This window comes from Desmodus rotundus, chromosome 4 (genome assembly GCF_022682495.2).
Source record: "Desmodus rotundus isolate HL8 chromosome 4, HLdesRot8A.1, whole genome shotgun sequence".
NCBI lineage: Eukaryota > Metazoa > Chordata > Mammalia > Chiroptera > Phyllostomidae > Desmodus > Desmodus rotundus.
Window position 1 is genome coordinate 20,164,494 of NC_071390.1, and position 26,653 is coordinate 20,191,146.

At 37.6% G+C, this 26,653-nt stretch overlaps 1 protein-coding gene across 9 annotated transcripts in view; it reads left to right on the plus strand.

Annotated features, from left to right (window-relative positions):
• NT5C2 (5'-nucleotidase, cytosolic II) overlaps positions 1 to 26,653 on the plus strand; it is a 96,131-nt gene that overhangs the window by 52,295 nt on the left and 17,183 nt on the right. For 6 of the 9 annotated variants that reach the window (XM_024555670.4, XM_024555671.4, XM_045191387.3 and 3 more), the window contains 2 exons: positions 25,394 to 25,511; positions 26,302 to 26,397. In XM_024555670.4, coding sequence (XP_024411438.1) covers positions 25,394 to 25,511; positions 26,302 to 26,397 — 214 coding nt within the window. Of the gene's footprint in view, positions 1 to 21,426; positions 21,488 to 25,393; positions 25,512 to 26,301; positions 26,398 to 26,653 lie in introns of those variants that run through there. The other 3 variants (XM_071221157.1, XM_071221158.1, XM_045191388.2) reach the window with 2 other exon arrangements.

The window sequence follows — 26,653 nt, forward strand, 5'->3', positions numbered from 1 at the left end:
GTGCTTAATTTCATCAAATGCTTTTCTCCCTCTATTGATCTTTTTTTTTTAAGTCTGTTAAAAGGGTGAATGACATATTTGATAGAACTAACTAGTGAAGCCACCTGAGCTATGAGTTATTTTTGTTGGAAGGTATTAAATTTATACATTCAGCTTTTAAACATAGATCTAGAGCCAGCCAGAGTTTCTTCTTCTTGTATCTGTTTTGATAATTCGTATTCATTTCATGTAAATTTTAAACTTATTGGCATAAAGTTGATCATGGTAATCTTTTATTATAAGATCTGTAGTAATGATCTCTTTCTCATTCCTGATACGGTAATTTGTGTCTTTAAAACAATTTCCTTCATGAGTCTAGCTATAAATTTATCAATTTTATTAATTCTTCCTACCAAAGAAACTTGTTTCAGCAAATGCATGAGAATGAGGGAGATACAAATTTAAACGTGACTTTAAAGTAATTATACATATGAAGTTACAACCTGTTTTCATAATTACTGACTACAAAAAAGTAATTACTTACAAAACGAATACATTAAAGTAGTATCCAAATACTCCAGGCCCCATTATCTTTTAATTGGTTTATATATTTTTTATTAGGACCTAGGTAGTAACCATTTTTGTTCTATTATAATTTTTAAGTTTATGATTGTTTTGCTTCTGTGTTCTGTTAGCACCATTAACATTATTTCTTATGTTGTTAACCTACTGTCTTTCTGGCTTTCAAGCGTTTATGGAAAATGCCGGTTTTTGTCCTGGCTGGGTGGCTAGGTTGGTTGGAACATCATTGTCCCATATACCAAAAGATTGTGGGTTTGATTCCTAGTCAGGGCACATACCTACGCTGTGGGTTCTATCCCCAGTTGGGGTGCATATGGGAAGCAAACAATTGATGATGTTTCTCTCTCACTTTGATGGTTATCTCTCTCCCTCCCCTCCTTTGTCCCTAAAATCAATTAATATATCCATGGGTGAAGATTTAAAAAAAAAGAAAATGCCCATTTTCTGAGCAGAATGAAATATGGCACAATGCACTCCTTTAATTCCGCACCCCCCCCCCGTATGTTTTGACTTTAGAATTTGGGAATTCAGAGAAGAAGTGATTTCTTAATTTTTTTCGGTATTAACTCAGTATATTTTACATGCTTTTATAAGTAGTAGCTGTTATAATAAACAGTTACCTTCTTTGTTACTGTTAGGAATATTGTTATTCCTAACACAGAGGAGACATTCAATAAGCACATGATTTCTTTTATTAGGGGAAGGAGTAACCAATAAGTGTTAATTTTATCTGAAATGAATTGGCTATTCTGGCAAACAGAATTTTGTGTGATACGGAGTTACCATGTACAGCATAGATAGATTGCTAGTTTTGAGAGTTCCAATGTAGTGAAATTGACAGTGAGCCTAGTATTGATGCATCTGAAGTATGTGGTTAGGACATCACATCTCAAATGGCAGTCATGTTTTGGATTGTATATTTATTGAGAGAGGGAGGTTATTGGCTTAGGGCTTCCCTTATCATACTGTAAACTGCCTCACTTTGTTCTGAGAAAACATCTACATAGGGCTTCTCAAAGTTTTCCTTCCTTGTTTTCAAATGTGTGAAATTGTATGACTTTAATGGAAAGTGGGGGGGTGGAATGTAATTTTGGAGATGTAAGCAATTTTCATAAGGAAACAGCTCTGTTTTTTGATATTCTAGAAAATGGCCACAGAACACCTCCTTTTGGGGGGGGCGGTGTTTTATGATTTGATTTGGTTTTCATTACTCACTTTTTAAGATAGTTCATATCAATATATAAGAAAATTTGCTTTGGATGATCCCAGTATTTTTCAGAATATTGTTCTTCATGTCAGATATTGGGGTTCATAGAATTAGTGGTGAGTAATAATCATTTAGAGCTTTGATTTGTCACTAATAAATAAGAAGGTAAGTAAGGCAAGCATACATATATGGACTCTTAAGAGTTTTAAGCTCTATATATAATAAGACTGCAGTTGTAAAAAGTAAACTATTTTCCAAAAATAAACTATATAGACCTTTGGTAGAATGAAGTTGGGGAGGGGTATTTTTTTGTTTTAGTTTGGTAAAAGAAACTTATGGCCTTACTTGTATTTTTTTTTAATTTTTATGATTTGTAGTTATAGCATTCAGTAACATAATCCATTCTGATGGGAACCTCATTATCTTTGTCTCATCTGAATGCCACCTAATACCTTTAACAGTTTTTCAGAAACAATACCTTTGTCATTAGCTATCTTTATAATTAAAGTGAGCTATGCATAGTTTATTTGGAAGATTTCTATGTAAGATTGACATTTTTATATAAAATTTTAAAAACTTATCTATTGACATAAATTAATTTTTCCTGATTGTCTTGAACCTAAATCAGTTTTAATCCTGAAATCTGCCTGTAGGAGTAATGCCAGTATTGGTATTTAGCTCCTTATCTCTGTAATACTGTAGATTAACACTTTGTTTTTCTAATGAGATCATGTGTATTAATTATGCTTTAACCAGTGTGTCTACTAAATACAGTGGAGTTTATTTATGAAAGTCAGTGTATAGAATCTAGGTAATACTGAGTCTTATTTATGAGCTTTGCGACTGGCCAACCCGTGGACTGTATTTTATATAAAAAGTAATTGTCAGGCCTATTTATAATTCCCTCTTTGCACATGATGTATGTTAGTGTCAACAAGAGAAATTCCAAAGCTAAAGAAAGGTTAAAAGAGTTTATTTGAGACAAGTTTGAAGGCTAGACCCAGAAGCAAAACTCAAAGGTTTGAGAAAATGCTCCAGGAAATAGCAGTTTGCAGATCATTTTATACATTAGAATCAAAGGAAGAGAGGTAAGGGAGGTTCATGAAATCCATTGGTGGCATATTAAGGAGGTGGGCGAAAGTAAAGCAGGGAAACATCTAGGATTTGATAAAAAACAAAATGGATATTTCTTTTACATTGGCCGGTGCAAGATAGTTAACACTTAACATACATGGTTTACAGAAGTGTGCAGATAAATGATAACAATGAGAAGTGTTGGGGCCATTACCTCCCAGTGTGAGGGTATGCCGACTCTTGGCCTACTAGCATCTCAGTGTTATTTTCTTAATTTAATCCAAAGGGGAGGGGTCATAACGTATTGGTATAATGTTTAAATGAAATAATGTATGTAAAATGATAATGCAGTGAAAGTAGTTGTCTTGCTCTGACTGGTGATACTAAAGTATTAATATACTGAACTTGAACTTTGAGGAAAAATCTAAGGAATAAGGAGAATAATAGCAATATTAAATTCATTTACACTCCTGTATATTGTGGAAAAACCTGGAATGCTAGCTAGATAGATGGCAGTGGAATGAATAATCGCTTGTTTTTGAATTTTTAAGTACTGCAAATGATCATGAATCAATAGAAAGTTAAAGTTCTTATCTGAGCAGCTTATTAGTGAGAAGGTATTTGGCATAAGATTATGTTTCCATAGAAATTAAGCAGTGTTTCCAGTGAAGGGTTATTTCTCAGCAGGATCATGCTGAAGGAATAGATTTCTAAGAAAAGGTCCTTATTTAAATGAAAAATTTTCCTTTATGATAAAGGTATTACTGACATGCTTCTAATAAGTGCACGGGGAGTTGTTTTTTTGAAACAGTTAAGAATTCTTTTCAGTGTAAAGAAGTAGTTGGAACCTTCACGGTTCCACGAAAGGCTTCAACATTCAGTAAGGCAAGTTCTATGGAGTTGACATCGAAATTATATATGTAGAATTTAAAAATTTTCAGAAGTGTCTACCCCAAGCAAGAATAGGGCAACAGTTCGGGGTTGGGTGCTGTTTGTTAATATTTACTTAATGACTTTCACAAATACAGAGCTACTGTTGGTTTATTGGTTTAGGATTATGAAAATGTATTATTATTTCTAACTTGGCTGCTTTAGGAAATCTGAAGGCTAGCTGAACTGAAATAGTATAACCAAGTATTTACAGAAGAAGCCACATAGAGACTGGTAAGAAGGGTGGATACCCAGGTGTGGCAGTGACCAGAGGAATATGATGGCTGCAAAACTCCCTCCCCTCCTATGCAGGGGCCCCCAACCCCAGAACAACAGAGTTGGGAAGAGGAGCCCACATAGCATCTGGTGGTGAAAATCAGTGAGGATTCAGTATGCCTGGTAGACGCAGACACCATCTTTTCAGGGACGAGCACTTCTTTTTTTGCAGCACCAGCCTGGGAAGTGCACTACCCAGTCTGATTGCTGGTGAGCCCACTCTGCCATGCTCGGGTCCTGCAGAGGGGTTTGCTGGCTACAACCAGCAGTGACTGTGGGGGCCCTCTTTTCTGGGAAGGCTCTTGGTGAAGACCTAGAGAGTGACTAAACTGTGTGGCTTTGGAAAGGGCCAATCTCACCCATCTCCAGCACACAGCTGGCACCCCTTCCCACACCTGTTGAATCACTTGGCCAGCTCTGTCCTACTGAGCAATCAAGCAGGTAACCAGAGCGCCTTGCAGAGCTGGGACTTTTGACAGTGTCTCCAGGGCAGGTTTTTGTCTAGGAATCAGACAGGCGGTGGCTGAGTTATATGGTTACTTTGAGGTTAGGGGGAAAGGCCACTTCTTTCTCCCAAGTGAACTCATCCCACACTACCTTGAGAAGGGGAAGAAGTGCCCACTCCCATCCTATAGGCTTGTGGGCACTGCCCCCAATGGGAGACTTTTGGGATCAGCCCTGCCAAGTCCTGGATACCCTACCCCACTGGGCTCAGTTCCACAGGGGGATGGGAGAGCGGCTCAGGGGGTGGGGGCATTCAGAGGGTGATTCCCTTAGAGGCTATTGTCTAGTATTGGGGCTGGGCTGGCATCACCCCCAATGGGAGACTTTTGATCTGTCCCTATGAGCCTGGGACAGAGGGAACAGTTGGCTGCACCCATCCTGAAGCAAGCCCCTTCAGGGGGAACTAGAATTGGAGCCTCTGTCAGAGACTGAGTGCTTTGGCTCTGATACGGGCCACTTTCCCCTCATTGAGTGCCTGACTTGTGATCCCTATGCAGGGACCCACTAGCCCTGTTCTCTTGACTGTGGTTGCCATGCTCTAGTGAGCTCACAACCTGTGAAAGGGGCTGTGGTTTGTGCCCAGTCTGGCCCCACTCTAGTCTTTTTTTGGAAGACTCTGGAGGAGAACCAGGCAACCTCAGAGGACAGGTGGAGGCAGACTTCAGGGAGCCCTGTTCCTTTTACAGATCTGCCCCCAGCTCTAAGCTGGTAGAAGCCGACCCTTATACACAGATTGGCCCCTCCCACACACGCCCAGGCCAAGTAGATGCAGCCACAAACAATAAACAGCATAGTAGCTACACACAGGTAGCCCAAGGCTCATTGCACACATCATCTGACATTGACCTGTACCTGGACCCTGCCCAAGTGGACTCTGAACCAACACAACCAATGGTGGACTTCAGACAATACCAAAGCTTGACCCAACTAGCCCTCAAGCAGCACACCCAAAGTGGGATTGTGGCAGGCACCAGATCCTGCTGGGAACAATTCCGCCTCAGGGGACAGCACCTGCACAGCACTTCATACTTGGTGATTAAGGTTTACCCTTATAGTCAGCCAGTCTGAAGGGTTAACTCCACCCATGAAAGGGCCGACAGCATTCAAGACTCAACTACAACAGGGAGGTGCGCATAACCCACACGAAACATTCCTGGAACATGGAACGCAGGTGATATGGAAGATTGTACACTGAGCCCAACAAGACAGCTTCATCATAAAGCCATTAGAACATGTTTGGGAGTCATAGCAGATTTACCTAATACACAGAGACAAAATGGGGAGACAAAGAAATATGCCTCAAATAAAAGCACAAGAGAAATCCCTAGGAAGAGAATTAAATGAAAGGAATCAACCAAAATAACAGATGCAGTGTTTAAAACAGTGGTTATAAGGATGTTCAAGGACCTTAGGGGAAGAATGGACAATCTCATTGAGAACTTAAAGAGATAGCAAGCATTAAAAATTACACAGAAACCATAAAAAAGAACTAGTCAGAAATAAAGAATACAATATCTTAAATGAAAAATATACTAGAAGGAATCAATAGCAGGTTAGATTAGATGTAGCAGAGGATGGAGTCAGCAATTTAGAGGATAAGATAACAGTAAGCACCCCAACAGAATATCAAAAGGTAAAGAGAATTTTACAAAATGAGGAAGGTCTAAAGTCCTTTGGAACAACATCAGGTGCAACAACATTAGCATCATAGGAGTACCAGAAGAAGAAGAGTGAACAAGGGTTAGAGAACCTGTTTGAAGAAATAATGGCTGAAAACTTCTCTAACCTGGTGAAGGAAATGGTCACACAAATTCAGGGAGCATGGAGAGTCCCTCACCAAGACACATCATAATTAAAATGGCAAAGATTAAAGACAAAGAAAGAAGCATAAAGGCAATGAGAGAGATAGTTCCCTACAAGGTAGTTCCCATAGGCTATCAGCTGATTTCTCAACAGAAATATTTTAGTACAGAAGGGATTGGCATGAAGTATTCATAGTGATGAAAAGCCAGGGCCTGCAGCTAACACTACTCTATCCAGCAAGGCTATCATTTAAAATTGAAAATGAAATAAAGAGCTTCCCAGACCAAAAAAAAAAGGATGGGAGGCTAAGGGAATTCATTACCACCAAACCAGTATTGCAAGAAATGTTAAAGGGTCTACTTTAAGAAGAAGAAATACAGAGGGACATAATGTAAAGAATGAAATGACAATAAATAAGTACCTGTCAGCAATAACCTTAAATATAAATGGATTAAGTGCTCTAATCAGAAGACATATGGTAGGTGAATGGATAAGAATATATCTCCCATATATATGCTATCTACAAGAGACCCACTTCAGAATAAAAGATAGACACAGACTAAAAGTGAAGGGATGGGAAAAAATAATCCATGTAAATAGAAACAAACAAAATATCTGGGATAGCAATACTTATTCTGACAAAATAGACTTCAAAACAAAGGCTGTAATGAGACAAAGAAGGTCACTACATAATTCTAAATGGATCCATCGAACAAGAGGACACAATCCTTGTAAACAGATACACACCCTACATAGGAGAGCCTAAATATGTAAAGAAAATCCTGCTGGACATTAAGGGAGAGATTGACAGCAATACTGTCCTAGTAGGGGATTTTAACACTCCATTGTCTTCAATGGGTACATGTTCCAGACAAAAAACAAAGCAACAGCAACCTTAAATGACACACTAAATCAGATGGATTTAATTGATAAGCAGAATACAGATTCTTCATAAGTGCACATGGGACATTCTCAAAGATAGACCACATGTTAGGACACAAAATAAGTCTTAACAAATTCAGGAAGATTGAAATCATATCCAGCATCTTCTCTGACCACAATGATGTGACACTAGAAATCATCTACAACAAACTAAAAAACATTCAAATACGTGGAGGCAAAATAGTATGTTGTTAAACAACAAATGGGTTAGCAGTGAGATCAGGAAGAAATTTAAAAATTACCTGGAAACAAATGAAAATTAATACATGACAACCCCAAATCTTTAGGACACAGTGAAAGCGGTATTGAGAGGGAAGTATCTAACATTACAGGCCTGCCTCAAGAAGCAAGAAACATCTCAAATAAACAATCTAACCTTACACTTAAGAGAACTACAAAAAGAACAAACAGAGCCCAGGGTAAGTAGAAGGAAGGAAATAGTACAGATGAGAGTGGGAATAAAGGACATAAAAACTAAAAAAAAAAAAAAAAAAAAAAAATACCGAAGACAAATGAAACCAAGAACTGGTTCTTTGAAAAGACAAACAAGATTGATGAACCTTTATCCAGACTCATCAAGAAAAAAAGAGAAAAGATCCAAATAAATAAAATCAGAAATGAAAGAAGTAACAACTGACATAACAGAAATACAAAGGATTGTAAGAAAATACTTGCCAACAAATTGGACAACCTGGGCTAAATGGATAAATGCCAAGAAATATACAGTCTGCCAAAACTGAATCTGAAAGAATCAGAAAACCTGAACAGACCAATACAACTAATGAAATTGAAGCAGTAATTAAAAAAAAAAATCTCCCAGTAAACAAAAGCCCTAGACCAGATGGCTTCACAAGTCAGTTTTACCAAACAGACAAAGAAGAACCAACACCTGTCCTTGTCAAACTATTCCAAAAAAACTCAAAAGTAGGGAAGATCTCCAAGCTCTTTATGAGGCCAGCATTATCCTAATTCCAAAACCAGATGCAGACACTACAAAGAAAGAAAATTAGGCCAATATCCCTGATGATATAGGTGCTAAAATCCCTAACAAGATATTAGCAAACTGGATTCAGCAATACATTAAAAAGTTCACATGCCGTGATCAAGTGGGATTTATTCTAGGTTCAAGGTTGGTACAATATTCGCAAGTCAGTAAACATGGTACATCACATAAACAAAATGAAGGATAAGATTGCATGGTCATGTCAACGGATGCAGAAAAAGAATTTGATAAAATCCAGCACCATTTATGATAAAAACTCAGCAAAGTGAGAATAGAGGGATCATGATCATACATCAACATTATAAAGGGCATCTATGACAAACCCACAGCGAGCATTTCTCAATGGGCGAAAACTAAAAGCATTTCTCTTAATATCAGGAACAAGACAAGGATGTCCACTGTCATCACTGTTATTCAGTACACTAGCCACAGCAATCAGACAAGAAGAGGGAATAAAAGGCACCCAAATTGGAAGGGAAGAAGTAAAACTGTCAATATTCGGAGAACCAAGATGGCGGCGTAGGTAGACACACTGCGCCTCCTCGCACAACCAGAACTCACAGAAAAATCCAACGGCAAGGAAGTCCGACACCAAGGAGATAAAAAATAAACATTCATCCAGGGGGCGGAGACGGGCAACTGGGGCGGAGAGGACTCACGTTGCTGTGGCGGGACCGAGACTGGCGGAGTGTGGGACGAACGGGGCAGGCAGTCTGAGCACTAGCAGACCCTGCGGCCCTACAGTCACGCACAGATAAACCGAGAGGGCTGGACTCAGAGCGGGAGACTGGGGCAGGCAGAGCAGCGGGTAGCACCTGGCGGCCCCACATTCGCACATAGATAAACCAGGACAAATGGCGGGGAGCAAAGCAGGCCGTGTAACCCAGGGCTCCAGCACGGGGAAATAAAGCCTCAAACCTCTGATTGAAAACACCTGTGGGGGGTGGGGCAGCAGCAGGAGAGACTCCCAGCCTCACAGGAGAGGTCGTTGGAGAGACCCACAGGGGCCTAGGGCGTGCACAAGCCCACCCACTCGGGAACCAGCACCAGAGGGGCCCAATTTGATTGTGGGTAGCGGAGGGAGTGACTGAAAACCCGCAGAGAGTGGAGCGGGCGCCATTGCTCCCTCTCGGCCCCTCCCCCAAGTACAGCGTCACAGCGCAGCGACCAGCGTTACCCCGCCCCGGGGAACACCTAAAGCTCCGCCCCTTTAAGTAACAGAAGCACCAAGACAAAAAAAAAAAAAATGGCCCAAATGACAGAACACCTCAAAGCTCCAGAAATAATTCAACTAAGCAGCGAACAGATAGCCAACCTATCAGATGCACAGTTCAAAATACTGGTAATCAAGAAGCTCACAGAATTGGTTGAATTTGGTCGAAAACTAGATGAAAAAAATGAAGGCTATGCTAAGAGAGACAAAGGAAAATGTACAGGGAACCAATAGTGAGGCGAAGGAAACTGGGACTCAAATCAACGGTGTGGACCAGAAGGAAGAAAGAAACATCCAACCAGAAAAGAATGAAGAAACAAGAATTCAGAAAAATGAGGAGAGGCTTAGGAACCTCCAGGACATCTTGAAGCGTCCAACATCCGAATTATAGGGGTGCCAGAAGGAGAAGAGGAAGAACACAAAATTGAAAACGTACTTGAGCAAATAATGAAGGAGAACTTCCCTAATCTGGCAAAGGAAATAGACTTCCAGGAAGTCCAGGAAGCTCAGAGACTCCCAAAGAAGCTGGACCCAAGGAGGAACACACCAAGGCACATCAGAATTACATTCCCCAAGATGAAACAGAAGGAGAGAATCTTAGAAGCAGCATGAGAAAAGGACACAGTTACCTACAAAGGACTTCCCATAAGACTGTCAGCTGATTTCTCCAAAGAGACCTTACAGGCCAGAAGGGGCTGACAAGAAGTATTCCAAGTCATGAAAGGCAAGGACCTACATCCAAGATTGCTCTATCCAGCAAAGCTATCATTTAGAATGGAAGGGAAGATAAAGTGCTTCTCAGATAAGGTCAAGTTCAAGGAGTTCATCATCACCAAGCCCTTATTATATGAAATGTTAAAGGGACTTACCTAAGAAAAAGAAGATAAAAAATATGAACAGCAAAAATGACAGCAAACTCAGTTATTAACAACCACACCTAAAACAAAAACAAAAGCAAACTAAGCAAACAACTAGAACAGCAACAGAACCACAGAAATGGAGATCACATGGAGGGTTATCAATAGGGGAGCAGAAGGGGGAGAGTGGGGGGAAAGGTACAGAGAATAAGTAGCATAGATGATAGGTGGAAAATAGACAGGGGGAGGGTAAGAATAGTGTAGGAAATGTAGAAGCCAAAGAACTTACAAGTATGACCCATGGACATGAACTATAGGGGGGGAATGTGGGAGGGAGGGGGGTGGGCAGGATGGAGTGGAATGAGGGGGCGGGGGAATGGGACAACTGTAATAGCATAATCAATAAATATATTTAAAAAACTGTCAATATTCATAGATGACGTGATAGTGCACATAGAAAACCCTAAATACTCCACTAAAAACCTAATAGGTCTAATAAATGAAGTTGATAAAGTAGCAGGATACAAAATTAACATTCAGAAATTTTTATATACCAATAATTAACTATGAGAAATAGAAATTAAGAAAACAATTCTACTTTCTATTGCAAGAACAGTAACAAAAATAAGGTACCTAGGAATAAATTTAACCAAGGAGGTAAAAGACCTGTACTCAGAAAATTATAGGACATCAAAGAAAGAAATTGAAGAAGATACAAGTAAGTGGAAGCATATACTATGTTCATGGATTGGAATAATTAACATCATTAAAATGTCTGCTACTCAAATCAATCTGTAGATTCAATGAAATTCCTTTTAAAATACCAGTGGCTTTTTTCATGGGTCTAGGACAAATATTCCAAAGGTTGTCTAGAACCAAAAAGACTGTGAATAGTCTCAGCAATCTTGAGAAAGAAGAACAAAGTTGGAGGTATCACAATACATGATATCAACCTAAACTATTAGGCCACTGTAATCAAAACAGTCTGGTACTGGCATGAGAACAGGCACATAGATCAGTGGAACAGAACAGAGATCCCAGAAATAAACCCGCGCCTTTATGGCCAATTATTTGATAAAGGAAATGAGAGCATACAATAAAGACAGTTTCTTCAATAAATGGTTTGGGAAAATTGGACAGGTACATGCAAAAAAAATGAAACCAGACCACCAGAATAAACCATATACTAGATTAAACTCAAAATGGATAACAGACTTAAGTGTAAATTGCAAAACCACAAAAATCCTAGAAGAAAACATAGGCAGTAAAACCTTAGACACCTCTTATAGAAATATTTTTGCTGATAATATCTCCTAGGCAAGGAAAACAGAAAACATAAACAAATGGGACTACATCAAACTAAAGGAAACCCACTGTATGGGAGAACATATTTGCTAATGATGCATCTGATACAGGCTTAATTCCCAAATATATGAAGAACTTAAACAACTCAACACCAGAAACACAAACATTTCAATGAAAAAAAAAGGGCAAATGACCTGAATAGATATTTCTCTATAGAGGACATACAAAGGGGCAATCAACACATGAAAAAAAACTCAATGTCTCTCATCCTCAGAGAGATGCAAATTAAAACCACAATGAGATATCACCTCACACCTACCAGAAGGCTATCATCAATGAATCAACAAACAAGTGCTGGTGAGGATGTGGAGAAAAGGGAGTACTTGTTTACTGTTGGTGGGAATGCAGACTAGTGCAACCACTGTGGAAACAGTATAACAGTATGGAGTTTTGCCAAAAAATAAAAAATAGAACTACCTTTTGACCCAGCACTTCCACTTCTGGGAATATATCCTAAGAATCCTGAAACACTAGTTCGAGAGCATATATGCATCCCAGTGTTAATTGTAGCATTTTTTACAATAACCAAGATCTGGAAAGAGGCTGAGTGCCTATCAGTAGACGAGTAGATAAAAAAAGCAGCTGTGGTACATTTACACTATGGAATACTAGTACATGGCTGTAAAAAAAAAAAAGGAAATCTTACCTCTTATAACAGAATGGACGAACCTGTAGATTATTATGCTAAATGAAGTAAGTCAATTAGAGAAAGACAAATACTGTATGATCTCACTTATATGTGGAATCTAATGAAATAAACTGATGAATAAAACAGAAATATTGACATGGGTACACAGAACAGGATGAAAGCTGTCAGAGGGGAGGGGGTAGGGAGGACTGGATGAAAGAAGGTGAAGGGACAGAAAACAGTGTGGTGATAGTCCCAGGAAAGGGGTGGTGGGAGCTAGGTGGAGGTGGGCAAAGCGAGGGGATAAAGAGGAGACTTTGCTGGGGTGATAAGCACACGATGCAGTGTGCACATGATGTTTTATTGAGTTAGACACTTGGAAACTGTATGGTTTTGCGAACCTTTGTCATCCCAGTAAATTCAATTTTAAAAAATCTTGGGAGGGGCTAAAAATATATTTTAGACTGCTCCCTTTTGAATTTTTCTGCCCTCCTCTCCTTTTCTAGGCCACATCATTAGCCACTGGAAATGAAATCCAATTGACTCAAACCTAAGCACTTTGCGTTAACAAGCCTCAAGTGGGGGGAGAACATAGAATAAAGCTATTAAGAATACCAGGGGAGAAGTTAAGAGAAACTGGTTCTTGGTGTTGGTAAATCATATGGTTACCCAGCTACTAGCAGAAGCATCGCAGAACCTTTGATCTTCTCATCCTGTCCATTCATGAAGGGTATAGCGTTCCCCCATACCCACAGTTTTGCTTTCCACAGTTCTGTTACCAATAGTCAACAATAGTCCCCCAAAAACGTTAATTGGAAAATTCCAGAAATAAACAATTTGTAAGTTTTAAATTGCATGCCATCCTGAGTAGCATGATGAAATTTCATGCTGTCCTGCCTGAGATGTGAATCATCTATCCCTTGTCTGTCTTACCCACGCTGTACATGCTGCTCACCTGATTGATAGTCACTTAGCAGCCATCTCAGGTATCAAACCCACTGTTGTGGTATCGCAGTGCCTGTGTTCAAGTAACTCTTACCTTACTTAACAATGGCCCCAACGTGCAATTCGGATATTACGAAGAAAAGCACTTTGCAAGTGCTTCCTTTAAGTGAAAAGGTAAAAGTTTTTGACTTAGTAAGAAAAAATCATATGCTGAGGTTACTAAGACCTACAATAAGAACGAATCTTCTGTCTTTATAATCATGAAGAAGGAAAAATATTTGTGCTAGTTATGCTGTCGTACCTCAGATTGCAGAAGTTGCGGCCACAGTGTGTGATAAGTGCTCAGTTAAAATGGAAAAGGTATTAAATTCATGGATGGAAGACATAACAGAAAACATGTTCTGATTGACAGTAACGTGTTGTGCCAGAAAGCATTGAAAACTTCATCAAGGGATCCCCTAAACAAGTGACACCAAGCCTTTTACTGCAACTAAGTGATGGTTGCACAGATTCAGGAGTAGGTTTGGTGTTGTATCTCACGTCATCACAAGAATAAGAATGAGTGCAATACAATAAGATACTTAGAGCAAGCCCATATTTATATAACTTTTATTGCAGTATATTGTTATACAGTAGTTCTGTTTTATTATTAACTGCTATTAATCTCTTGAAGTGTCTGTTTTATATGTTAAACTTTATCATGGGTTTGTATAGGAAAAAACCACAGTGTATGTAGGGTTTAGTATTGTCCATGGTTTCAGGCATCCACTGGAGGTCTTGAAACTATTATGGATTACTCTGGTCTTGTTTTATTGTTACGGGAATTGATGGACTCACTTGACATTTAAATGAACATTTTTGCATGGTCTGCTTTTCTTGGACCATAGTCCAGGGCACTCAGATTATGTTTCTGCCAGCTATTATATATCCTCATCAGACTTGGTGGCCTTAGAGTCATATAAAGGGGTGAGGAAAACAGCCTAAAGGAATATTATACAGTATTGATGAACTGTCATTGAAGACATCTCAAACAGGCTAGAGTACCCTTTTCCTCCTTTTAAAAAAATCGTGATAAAACACACATAAAATTTATTATTTGAGCTATTTAAATGGGTAATTGAGTGACATGAAATACATCAATACTCTTATGCAACCCTCACAATTATCCGTTATAGAACTTTTCATTATCCAAACAGAAACTCTGTACCCATTGAGCAATAACTTCCCATTCCTGCCCCCCTCAACCCCTAGCAACCTCTAATTTACTTTCTGTCTCTGAATTTAATTATTTTACATATTTCATTAAGTGGAATCATATAATAGTTGTCCTTTTGTGTCTGGCTTACATCTCTTAGCATAACGTTTTTAAGTTTTGTCCATGTTGTAACAGGTATCAGAATCTCATTCCTCTTTAAGGCTGAATAGTATTTTATTGTATGTATATACCTCATTTTGTTTGTTCATCATCCATCACTGGACACTTGGGTTGCTTCCTTCTTTTGACTGTTGTGAATAATGCTACTGTGAACATTGGTACACAAGTGCCTGAGTCCCAGCTCTCAACTCTTCTGGGTATATACCCAGGGATGCAATTGCTGGATCGTATGGTAATCCTGTTTAGCTTTTTGAGGAATTGTCAAACGGTTTGCCAAAGTGACTTCACCATTTTATATTCCCACTAGCAATATATAAGGGTTCCTGTTTCTCCATGTCCTTGACAATGCTTATTTTCAGTTTTTTGTTGTTTTGATAGTAGTCATCCTAATGAGTATGGGGTGGTATATCATCGTGGTTTTGATTCACATTTCCCTAATGTTTAACAGATTGATGTTGAGCATCTTTCATGTGCTTATTAGCTATTTGTATATATAATTTGGAGAAAGGTCTGTTTGAGTCCTTTGTTTTGTTTTGTTTTTAATCCTCACCTTTGGACATTTTTTCATTGCCCAAAGAGAAAGAAAGGAAGGGAAAGAGAGAAACATTGATGCAAGAGAGAAGCATCCATTGGTTGCCATCCCCGTCCTCACTCAGCAGACCGGGGAACTGCATGCTCTAGGTAGGACCAGGTATCAAATCTGTAATCTAGGTATGTGCCCTGACCGGGGGATTGAACCCACAAACCTTTGGTTAGGGGACAACTGAGCCACACTGGCCAGGGCCCTTGTTCATTTTTAAATTGGGTTGTTTGGTTTGTTGTGTTGTAGGAGCTCTTTCAGTATTCTGGATATTAATCTTTATCAGGTATATGATTTGCACATTTACTCTCAAAGTAATTTTGAAAGAAGAATTTCAAATTTGTTTTGAGTAATTATTGCATTACTGGAGTAAGTATATATTGCCTTAGGACGTTTTTATTTTGAATGGGAGAAAGCTCATTTGGATAAGTTCAATTAATGCTTATTTTTTAAAACACATTATTGGGAGAGGAGGAGAAAAATAAAAGCCATTATTTTATGTCACAACTCGTATAACAGGTTTTTTTTTTCATTTCATAATTTTTTTGTTTATTATTTTGAGGTAGTGTGTCTTCTATAAAGAGAACTTATTTTGGAATAAATCTAGTGATCCTTAGGTAAAAAAATTTTTGTCTTTATTAATCTGTTTCTTTAACTACACTAAACTATTTTTTAAAAACTAAGCTATTTTTTGTAGCATCCCTAATTAAAAATTTTCTCGCATGTTTGCACTGTTTTATTTTCTTTGGCCCATCATAACGCTTTATGTGTTATTTTGATTTCCTACGAGTATTAATACATGATAATACTAAGCCAGTACTATCTTTCCAAAAGATCAGTGCCTTTGGTAGAACTGACTTTCTCATCAAGACTGTAAAATTGATAGCCTTAGTATATTTAAAGTATTTTTGAGCAATCCTTAATTTGGAAGGCTTTTATTGTAACTTCTTGCTGATAAAAGACTGTTCTGGTGTTGCATTGGCTTCTAAATGGGAAGGAAGGCTATTTAAGCAGCAAAGGGTCACCTGAACTACTTGATACATACAATTCTTTATGTGCATATATGTGGTACTTGTGTACACTTGTGCTATTTAAATAGTATCTGAAAGATGAGAGTTTAAAAATGTCTTAATGTGATAAAAGTTATTAAGTTGGGGGAGAATAAATTAGGGAGGACAGATGAAACAAGAATCCAAAATAATGATAATTGTTAAAGCTTGAGTGATGGGTTTGAAGCAGCTCAATTAATACTCTTTCTGCTTTTATGTATGACTTAAAAATATTAATAAAGTTAAATTAAAAATCAGGTGGAGAAAGCTGACAAAATGCCAACAAAGTAATTTTTTTAAAAAGACATTTAAATTTAAAGGTCTCTTAGTCTTTTCATTTCCATTTGAGATAGTCTTTATTTTGGCTATTGTTATTGCTTTTTCTTAACTCAAGTATTTCTTACACTACTTCCCTCAGGAAAGTGAAGTACTATTTCTGCAACGAAGCATGCTTTTGAGGTGGTCTCTCTATGTTAGGAAAGAATTTAAAAATGAGTGATACGCCAATGTGTTATATTGTGGATAAAAGTCCTTTGTATTAATTGAGATAAATACCCTCAGGACTATTATTTTTGGATATATATTTCATATATAACTTATAGGCAGCCCTATTTAATATACATAAGGCTACACTTAGTTCCCAAGCTTTGATTCCTTTTGTGTCATTGGCTGTATCGCAGTTACAGTTTTCACTGATTTTAAATTTATCTCTCTAAATTGCAGTGATATGTAGTTTGTTCCTAAAGCACTAGGAAATTTAAAAGATTATGTAATAAAACCCAATTCTATCTCCTCGTACATGGTGAATGAAAAAATAATTACCGGTGTTTATGATCTCTACTTTTCATTGCCAGTCATAAAAACATCCAAGTATAAGTCAGATACTTTTTGTGAATGTCATGTAAAAATCATTATTACAGAAGAAATATACCACTTTAACATGGAAAATGAAAACATTTAAATTGTTAAAGATTTTGCTTACTTTGGTTCAGTCACCAATTCAAATGGATACTGTAGCCAAGAAATCAAGAGAAAACTGAGGCTCACAAGGGCATCGGTGGGAGATAAGGAAAGAGCAAGAGCAAAGATGTCATTGCAGACCACATCTAGGATTGCCTATACCCTCTTATTTCCAGTCATAGACACACATCGTTTTATTGTGCTTTGCTTTATTGTGCTCCACGGATCAGTTGAGTTTTTTACAAATTAAAGGCAAGACCTTTCACAGCAAAAAGATTACGATTCACTTTACTGCAGTGATCTGAAACCAAACCAAATCCACAATATCTCTGAGGTATTCCTGTAAAATGTATGGATGCGACAGTTGGTGTGAGAAAAAGATTGATTCATTTGAAATATGCTGTTTAAGAAGAGCTGTGTGGATATCCTGGACTGCCAGGAAGACGAACAGGTGGGTCATTGGAGGCAAAAATGACAAAACTGAAATTGTCCTACTTTGGGCACATCAGGAGAAGACAGGGTTCTTTGGAAAAGACAGTGATGCTGGGAAAAATAGAAGGCAGCAGGAAAAGAGGAAGACCAGGAGATGGATTGACTCCATAAAAGAAGCTGTAGGAGTGAGTCTACAGAGCTGAGCAGGGCTGTTGACATCACTTGTGGACCTCAGGGCATTGTGGACATTGCCAGTTCATAGAGTTGCCAGGAGTTGGAGCAGATTCATGTAACACACACTACCATTTGTTTTATCAGTAAAATTACTAAAGTGAATAATTTTTAAAATATCATAGGCTGTTTTCAACATAGATGAAACACTTGTTTTCAACACTTGTTTTCAAAATAGTCCTAAGGTAATAGCTTAGCTACCTTTGATTTTCTTTTTTGTGCTTATATGTTCTCTGAATGCTTGCTTTATCAAGGGGATCATGGCCACCCAGAAAGGACAAATGGTAATGAAATCAAGCTGTGTAGCAAAGATTTAAGTTAAACCTTATGTATAAAACCTGCTGGGTCATGGAACTCTAGTAATTGTTTCCTGGCAGGTTATGAGATAACTGATTTGTTCAGTGCTTGGGAACATTTGTTTGGTTTGACAGTCATGCCAAGGAATCAAATTGAGATAATTACAGCTGTTAGGGCATTGTGGTAGGGGACCAAGTTAAGTGACTATATAAAGGTTTCTTTATTTCCTGTTTGTTATCCACTGCCTCAGTTTTCCCTGGAGATGAATAGAATAACATTAGTGGTTATTGAAGGATGGATTTATTTTCACCTGGATTTCCAATTCATTATGTACCTAAATTTTATTTTCTTCTTTAAGACTCATTGAAGAGTACAGTCAAAACATTTCAGTTAGCTGGGAGAACTTCCATGGAAATGTTTGGTCTAAAGTGTATACTAGAGTTTGCACACTAGTGGCCCATGAACCTAACTTAGACCACAGATGAGAGTTTGGCTCAAATAGGGTTTGTTAATTTTTAAAACTAGTTAAGTAGTTTAAAAGTCAGTAGCTAAAAATTGGGAGCTTACAAGTAAAAGTCTAGGCTGACTGTCATCACACAATTGACAACATATGGCTTACATTCCCACGGGGAAGTCAGCTACAACTGGGTAGCTACTTTTCTCTGATCCTGATATAGGTGTTTGGAACATATTACCTGAATCTGAGTCTCAGAAAGTTTGGTGAACTTTATAGTACCTTCAGATACTAGTTATAAAAATGTCTATATAAGCTTGAATAAATCATACATTGTTTTAAGAAAACTTCCTAAGCTGGGGTAATTGACCCCTTCTTCAATCCCTATTTCCTTAGTCACATTATGTTATTGATCTTCTAAAGTTTATTATAAATATCTAATCATGTATCTCTGTAGTGCACTATGAGCTCCTTCAGTCAAGGACCATGAGTTAGTTAGTTTTTTGTTCTCAGGAAAGTACGGTTGTCCCTTGGTATCTGCAGGGGATTGGTTCCAGGAGCCTTCCCCGTGGATACCAAAACCCAAGGGTGCTCAGGTGCCCTATATGAAATGGCCTAGTGTTTGCGTATAACCTGTATTGGCATGTAGGCTACAGCAGGGTGTGCCTACACATCGCTTCATTCTTGTGGATTCAGTGTAGTGCTCTCTTCATGGCAAGTTCAAGTTTTGCTTTTTGGAACTTTCTGGAATTTCCCCTCCCCCCCAATATTTTCTATCGGTGGTCTGTTGAATCTGCAGGTACAAAACCCATGCATTATGGAGGACCAATTGTACCTGATACACAGTAGGCATCCAAATACTTGTTACATTTTGCTAACATTAGTACAGACATTTGAGTGTGATGATCTGTTATTTTGAGGGGAAAATGGTACTTATTAGCTATATCATTAGCTATATCAATTTTTTTTATTAAAATGAGCTCCTTTGATTAAAGAGCATTTTTAAAGTTACTTCACTGATTTTCAATTTTCCTGTTTTAAATAGAAAATATACTCTATATACAAGTTCCTAGTAAGTGTGAAGGTTCTTGAGAATAATTTGAGTTAGGCAATCTTTTTACATTTTATTTTAAAATACACATTCTTCTAATTCAGTAATTTTTAAACAAATAAATCTTAATTACCATTTAATTTTGCTTTGTGTAGTAAATTGTAATTGATGGTCTTTCAAATTCCACTTGTTTACTTACTTACATATCTAACCATTTGGGAGTTATTTTTATTTTATATTACTAAAAATATTGTATGGTATCTAGTTTTTGTATTTTATGTAAATTAAAATTGAGATAGTTTTTAGAAATTTTCTACATCTTTCTTTTCATCTTCACCTGAGGATATGTTCACTGATTTGAGAGAAAGAAACATAATGTGGGAGAGAAACTTTGGTCAGTTGCCTTTTGTATGGGCCCCAGAGATCGAACCCGCAGTCTTTTTGGTGCATGGGATGAAGCAGAGCCACCCGGCCAGGGCTCAACATCCTTTTTTAGATCATTTTTGATCTCAGGTTATTATGTCTGTTACTGTGTTAGGGTCTTCAAATAATTTTGAAAAGTAGAAAAAGTCCACTAGTATCTGTTTATATGAGAATTGGAGAGATTTTATTTAAAATTTACTTAATTAAAACTTTCTAGTTACAGTCTCGAGAACCAACATTGTATAGCTTAAATAACTAGAGAATGTTGATGTTGACTACATTTATAGCATAAAAGCAAATAACTATTCTTGGGTGGTTGGGTTGGATTTTGTTTTCTTAGTGGCTGATGGTGGTTTCTCCTAGTTGTAATGTTCTTAGGACTTTTCGACATTACATGTAGTAATTCCTGCTTTTTTATTTAGTAGTATCCCCCTTTCACAAAAAAATCCAGGAGTTGAAGGAATCTAACCATATGTTTAGCCTAAATGTGTCTAGGGAAAAATGACTCCCTATAAAGCTAAAATAATACATATCTTAAAAGCGTCAGTAGCTTTAACAGTTCTTCACGTATCTTTGAGTCAGTATTTTACTAGACTGGGTAGTTTCTTTTACACTGTGAAAGTAGAATAATATGACTCCATTTACTAAGGGCAAATATCCACTAACAATCAAAATTAAAATTTTTACCTTCTATTCCACATTTAGACACCTGGTTAGGTTTTTAGCAGCATGAAGTCGGTTCTTTGTGTATACCATGAGGACAAATTTAGATGTTGGAAGGGTGGAAAAATAGGTAGGTAAGTATAGATAGACTTAGTTTAAATTGGTACTTAAAAGCCAGATGAGACTGCTCTGGTTCATTCTTATAATCTTTATTTAGTCTGTTTCAATTTTAAACACTTTACCAGCTGCATTAAGTTTCTACCAAATTAACCTGAAATATGCTAAAGAAAATAAACTAAGACAAAATAAATTAATTTTTCCCCTTGACTTAACATTTCAGGATCAGACTTGGCTGGTATTCCAGACCTAGGGTGACAGAAAAGTAAATAATGCACAGTACTTAGGCTTATTTTCAATAGCGATACTTTGTTATGGCCAATTATGAATTTTAGGAGTGGTCTCAGGCTTCTAAGTAGGAGGGGGCAGCAGCTCCTATAAATACCAGTTTCCAAATGGTGTCTCTCCGTTCCAGCCCATCACAACAGTTTTAAAACCTGTTTTTGTTTTTGTTTTGTTTTGTTGCTTTATTTTGTTTTTTAACAGGAGAGCCAGTGTAACTCCTTCAAGACTGGAGTGACACACTCTGCATCTGCGTCTGCCTCATGTGAGTTCTCATTTTGGCAGCAGCACTCAGCGAGGCTGGAACCTCTGTAGAGGTTTGCCCTTTTTTCCCCCCTCAAATCTGCAAACTACTACCACAGTGTGTCTTGGTAGCAAAGGTAAAAAGTGCATGAGAATTCCAGACTCCCTGCAGAAAGTTTCTGGCTCGGTTCAAAGGCACTGTCCCCGCTAACCTAAATTCTGTCTTTATGGACAGCATCTACTCAAACAGAACTCACAGCTTTCATCCCCACAACATGCAGTGGCAATCTTTTGAAGAACTGTTTTTTTTCCTTGCAGATGATGATGGAGTAAAGAATATCTTTAAGTGCTCTCAAGTAGCTTTAGCTTTCAAAGCTTTGGTTGTTCTCTTTATAGGCTAGTTACGTAACCTGAGAACACCATGTGCTGCCCAAGTGGCTGAAGCAGTCCTCCTTTTTGGACTCTGGCCCTTGAAATAACTTTTTCCTTTGTCTTTGGATATTGGGTAAATTAGGATAGGCCTGAGGACTTTGTCAAGGAAGAAATAAGCAGTACTTGTGTGAGGTTATGCGTACTCTGAAGCTACTGGCTCTGTTTTGGGAAGTCAGCTGAAAGAGTCGAGCTTGAAACTGCATCATTTTCTGGCCAGTTTTGCGAGAGAAATTGAAATTAGAGCCTTTGCAGCTGTGGAGAGACATAGGGCTCTATAGTCCGAGGTAGTATGTATGGTTCTCCACAATGTCAAGGCTGGCCTAGTTTATAAAAGGAGTTTTACTCTGTTTATTTATTTACTTATTTTTCAAGGAGTGGTGGTACTTTGTAGGCTTCAAGAGTCATTTTTGCCACCAGGTCAGAACAAGTTGTGATTATTCCCCAGGAGACATTTAGAACAAAACACCTAAACTCTTGCCCGTGCAGCTGCAGTGCTGGTCCTCCAGCCCGGTTGTGCTTTGTCAGTTCCCTGGCAGAGGATTTAATGGCCTGGGAGTTCATGTTACTGAAATGATTATCTGGGAAGCTTATGAGAAAATGTCAATAGCTCGTAGTTCTTGCTGATTAATATAGAGCTTAGTGAAACAGACAGTGTGGTCAAAGTGGAACTTTGGAGACACTGCTAAATCCATTACCATCTGCAACTAGAGCAATTTACTTGGACTAGTAAAAGAAATTGGAGGGATACTAGTGCATTTCAACACCCAAGCTTAAGTTTTGATGGGCTATGTAATCTAGAAATTCATTTTTTATAGCAGCCATGTAGTGTATCCCGCCACAGAGAGCTTTGGATGAGACTCAGGGAGACCTAAATTTTGGCTTCAGCTGTTGGTTTCACTTGCTGTATAACTTCAGGTCAGCAAATAGGGAAAATATATCACATTTTTGGGAAGTACCCTAAACTCATTGAGAGGAAGAAATTCGAAGTATTTATTTATATAGGTGGAATTTTTAGAAAGTCACCTCAGTTCTGCCCTGGAGTAAACACAATGTGGTAAGTGTGCAGGGTTTTTCCTGCCATTCTAGGGTTTGTCCTAGCAAAATGGGGATTTGAGATTCCCTCCCCCTCTCCCCATTGAGATTCTCCTCTCAATGAATAAATTGATTTGGGTTTCAACCCAAACTGTCTCACAAACACAGGTTTTAATCATTATTACTCCATCAGATGTTCTATAATTACCTGATTCTCTAGGGAAATGGCTCATTTTTGGGGTGAGCCGCATAGGGGTGATTAAGGGTTGTTTTTTTGTCTCTCATTCTTAAAGCATACCCGGCAAATTGTCCTCCGAAAACTTAATAATTGAGAACACTTTATGTGGGCCAAATCATATAAAAGTCAATGGATTATCCAAATTGGTTAGCTATACTGGAATTTTGTCTCATTAACTGTTGTTTGAAATAAATGGGGCTTTGTAGATTGAGAAGTAATTTTTATTTTATGGAAATTTTGTTAAAATGTTATTTACTTTCAATTGGGGTGGAAGCACTGTGTGGGGTGTGAGATGTTATTTTATATTCTCAAACTAATTCAAATTGACATCAGTGGATACCATGCTTTCTTGCTTTTATGATAATATATCTGCTTTTACCCTTTTAATGTATATGAATATTTAACACTTCCTTTACCACAGTGTATATAACATCTGGATGTAAGAATTCCACACTTGAAGCTTCAGAAAGTACTTTTGGGGGGGTGAGGATGGGGCTGAAATTGAGGGGAGGGAAGAAATATAGCTAGTTTTGAAAATATTAAGCATAGGCATTAAATTATTGATACCCCTGAGACAACAAAAGAAATGGCAGCTTTTTTGGACATTGTCCTGATGATACTCGTCATCTCCTAAAGGACTCCAAAATTCTAGGCTTTTTAAATATGACAAGCGTTTACTAAAGGACTCTGAACATTCCCCTTGCTTTTTTAAAATTTCAATTTGATTTAAAAAAATAGATTAAAATACGTTAATACATTTAAATGTATTAGTAATATAAATGTAATACATTTACATTTAAATGTATTAACGTATTTTAAAATTAAATGTAAAATACATTTAAAATGCATTAGTATGTTACAAGTTTTAAGAAGTATAAAAGGAGGTACATACGTCTTCTTTCTTCCTTCCCCTGTCTCTTAGCCACTCATCTCCCTTTTGTGGAGGCAGCCGTTTTTGTGGTTTCTTTTACGTATTGTCAGAAATATTCTAAAGGATTGCTTTCGGAAAGGGAAAGTTGAATTGTACTCATTAAAACGTTAGCATTGACTTGGATAGGCAGAATAATTGCGATGAAAAAAAATTAGTTTGAGCCACAGGCTATATGTTAATCATAGATAGGAGAACTATAATAATGTAGTGATGATAGTTGCATTATTATGAGACTATAGGAATAGAATGGATTTGTTTTTGGCCTCATTTGGCATTTAGCAAAATAGCAGGTCTTTTCCCTCATTCCCCACCCCCAATATGGCTTACCCACTTCTAGACACTGGTGGGAGGGATGCTTACCTAAATACCTCATATGGAAGAAACCTCATTAAAGGAGCAACATTTTCTTCATGCTGAACTGCAGTGATGATTATAAAAAGTCTTTTTCATCATAGAAAATTTCAGACATATAATATAGAGAAACCCCCATATTCCAAAATCCGTTTTATTTCACCTGTAAAAAACAGTATGCTGCTTTGACAGATAAGGAGATTGTATTTTATACATACACTTGCACATCCTAACCCTTCCATAATCATGTCTAATAAAATGAGTCATAATTCTTTAAAGTCACACCATTTCACATCCCAATTTTCCTAATTATCTCAGATATGTCTTTTATGGTTGACTTTGCAGTAACAACTTGTATAATGCAATTTGCTGACTATAACATTGGTAGGGCTGGTAAGAAGACAAGTTAATCCTGACAAATAGAATTATGCTGATTGAAGAAAGAATATAAAGCAGCTACCAAGCCAAATAGGAATTCCAAAAATAGCCTGGATTTTTAAAAAAGCTCATTTTGAAGGATTCGTACACCAGTTATGCACACTAGCGAAGCCTTCAACATATATAGACCTCTCTATCTAGTTTTATACTTTACTTACATTCTCATGGTTCATATCGTAATTGTGCATATTGGTTTTGTTCCCTCCCTTTAGATTGTGGGCATGAAAGAATAGACAAGTAGGAAAAAAAAATGTTTGGATGAGGTTTCTTAAGAATGAAGGAACTATTCTGAGATATCTGCTGCTCCTACTATAACATGACCTGTTTCTGCAGACTAACAGTTGAGTTCTCTGATTACTTGGGGCAGTACAAAACATGGATTTGGGGCAAAATGAAGAAAATGGCAGATTTAGGAAGAAGGAGGAATTAGGAAAGAGTAGAAATTCACTTATTTGCCTTCTATTTGAATCGGTTATTGTTTTAATAAGAACCTCTTCTTTGCGCAGTGTACAAGTCCCCGGAGTATGAGTCCCTTGGGTTTGAGCTTACTGTGGAGAGATTGGTTTCTATCGGCTATCCTCAGGAGCTGCTCAGCTTTGCTTATGATTCTACATTCCCTACCAGGTAATTTTTCAAGATTTTTTTTTGGATTAAGGGCACTTTATCCCAAAATTAGTGATTCCAAATGCATCCTGGAACCCCCCCCCCCTCGACCCCTGCCTTTGAGGGTTTCTTTCTTTTTATTTATTTATTTATTTATTTTTGGTTGGTTGATTCTACAGTTACCAAGGACTTTTTATGTATACCATATCTTTTGTGTTCTTGAATTAAACTTAGTTTATTGTTATTGAAGAAGATCCATTTATGGAAAAGAGAAGGAGTTAAGTTGATGGGCAGTAATCAGTCACAGGTGCCCCTACCTTTGGTTGGTGGAGAGCAGTTACGTGTTTAGCTACACACTGATGTTGGTAGTCAGCAGCCTCCTGACAGTTTGCATTAATGGGTTTGATAGGAACGACTTAAGATGAAGAAAGATGGCGTTTATTTGAGATGTCACCATCATAAGGGCCCATAAACAGCATCTAATAGAGAGAAACAAAAGCCAGCTCAGTTGTCCAAGAAAATTAAAAGACTGTTTCAGAATGGAACCAGCTGTATTAAGAGGAATTATAGATTATACTTTGTTTGATTAAGCTTATTCCTTACAGAAAACAGTTGTGATTCTTTATCTAGAGTAAATATTTTTTAGTTGCTCTGGAATTAGTTTTTACAATTTCATTCATATACTTTAGTCTTAGGTTATGTTTTTGCCATAAAGCTTGAATAAGATGAGTTTGGTTCATGGTGATTGAGTAATATAAGATTATTGCCTGCATTACTTTGCATCATTCATAATGTTTTCATTTTCACATAGGGGACTTGTGTTTGATACGTTATATGGAAATCTTTTGAAAGTTGATGCCTATGGAAACCTCTTGGTCTGTGCACATGGATTTAACTTCATAAGGGGGTGAGTACAAAGAAACCTTTTAGCCCCTTTCTAGTGTTTTTTTGTAGTCAAACAATATGAAGATGACAGTGTCTCCCTGGATTTAATATACTTTCCTATTTTTTTTAAATTTGTTTTTAAAGCAAGATACTTTTTTTAAAAAATGATTTTATTTATTTATCTTTAGAGACAGATGAAGGGAGGGAGAAAGAGAGAGAGAGAAACATCAATGTGTGGTTGCCTCTCATGTACCTCCACCGGGACCGGGACCGTAACC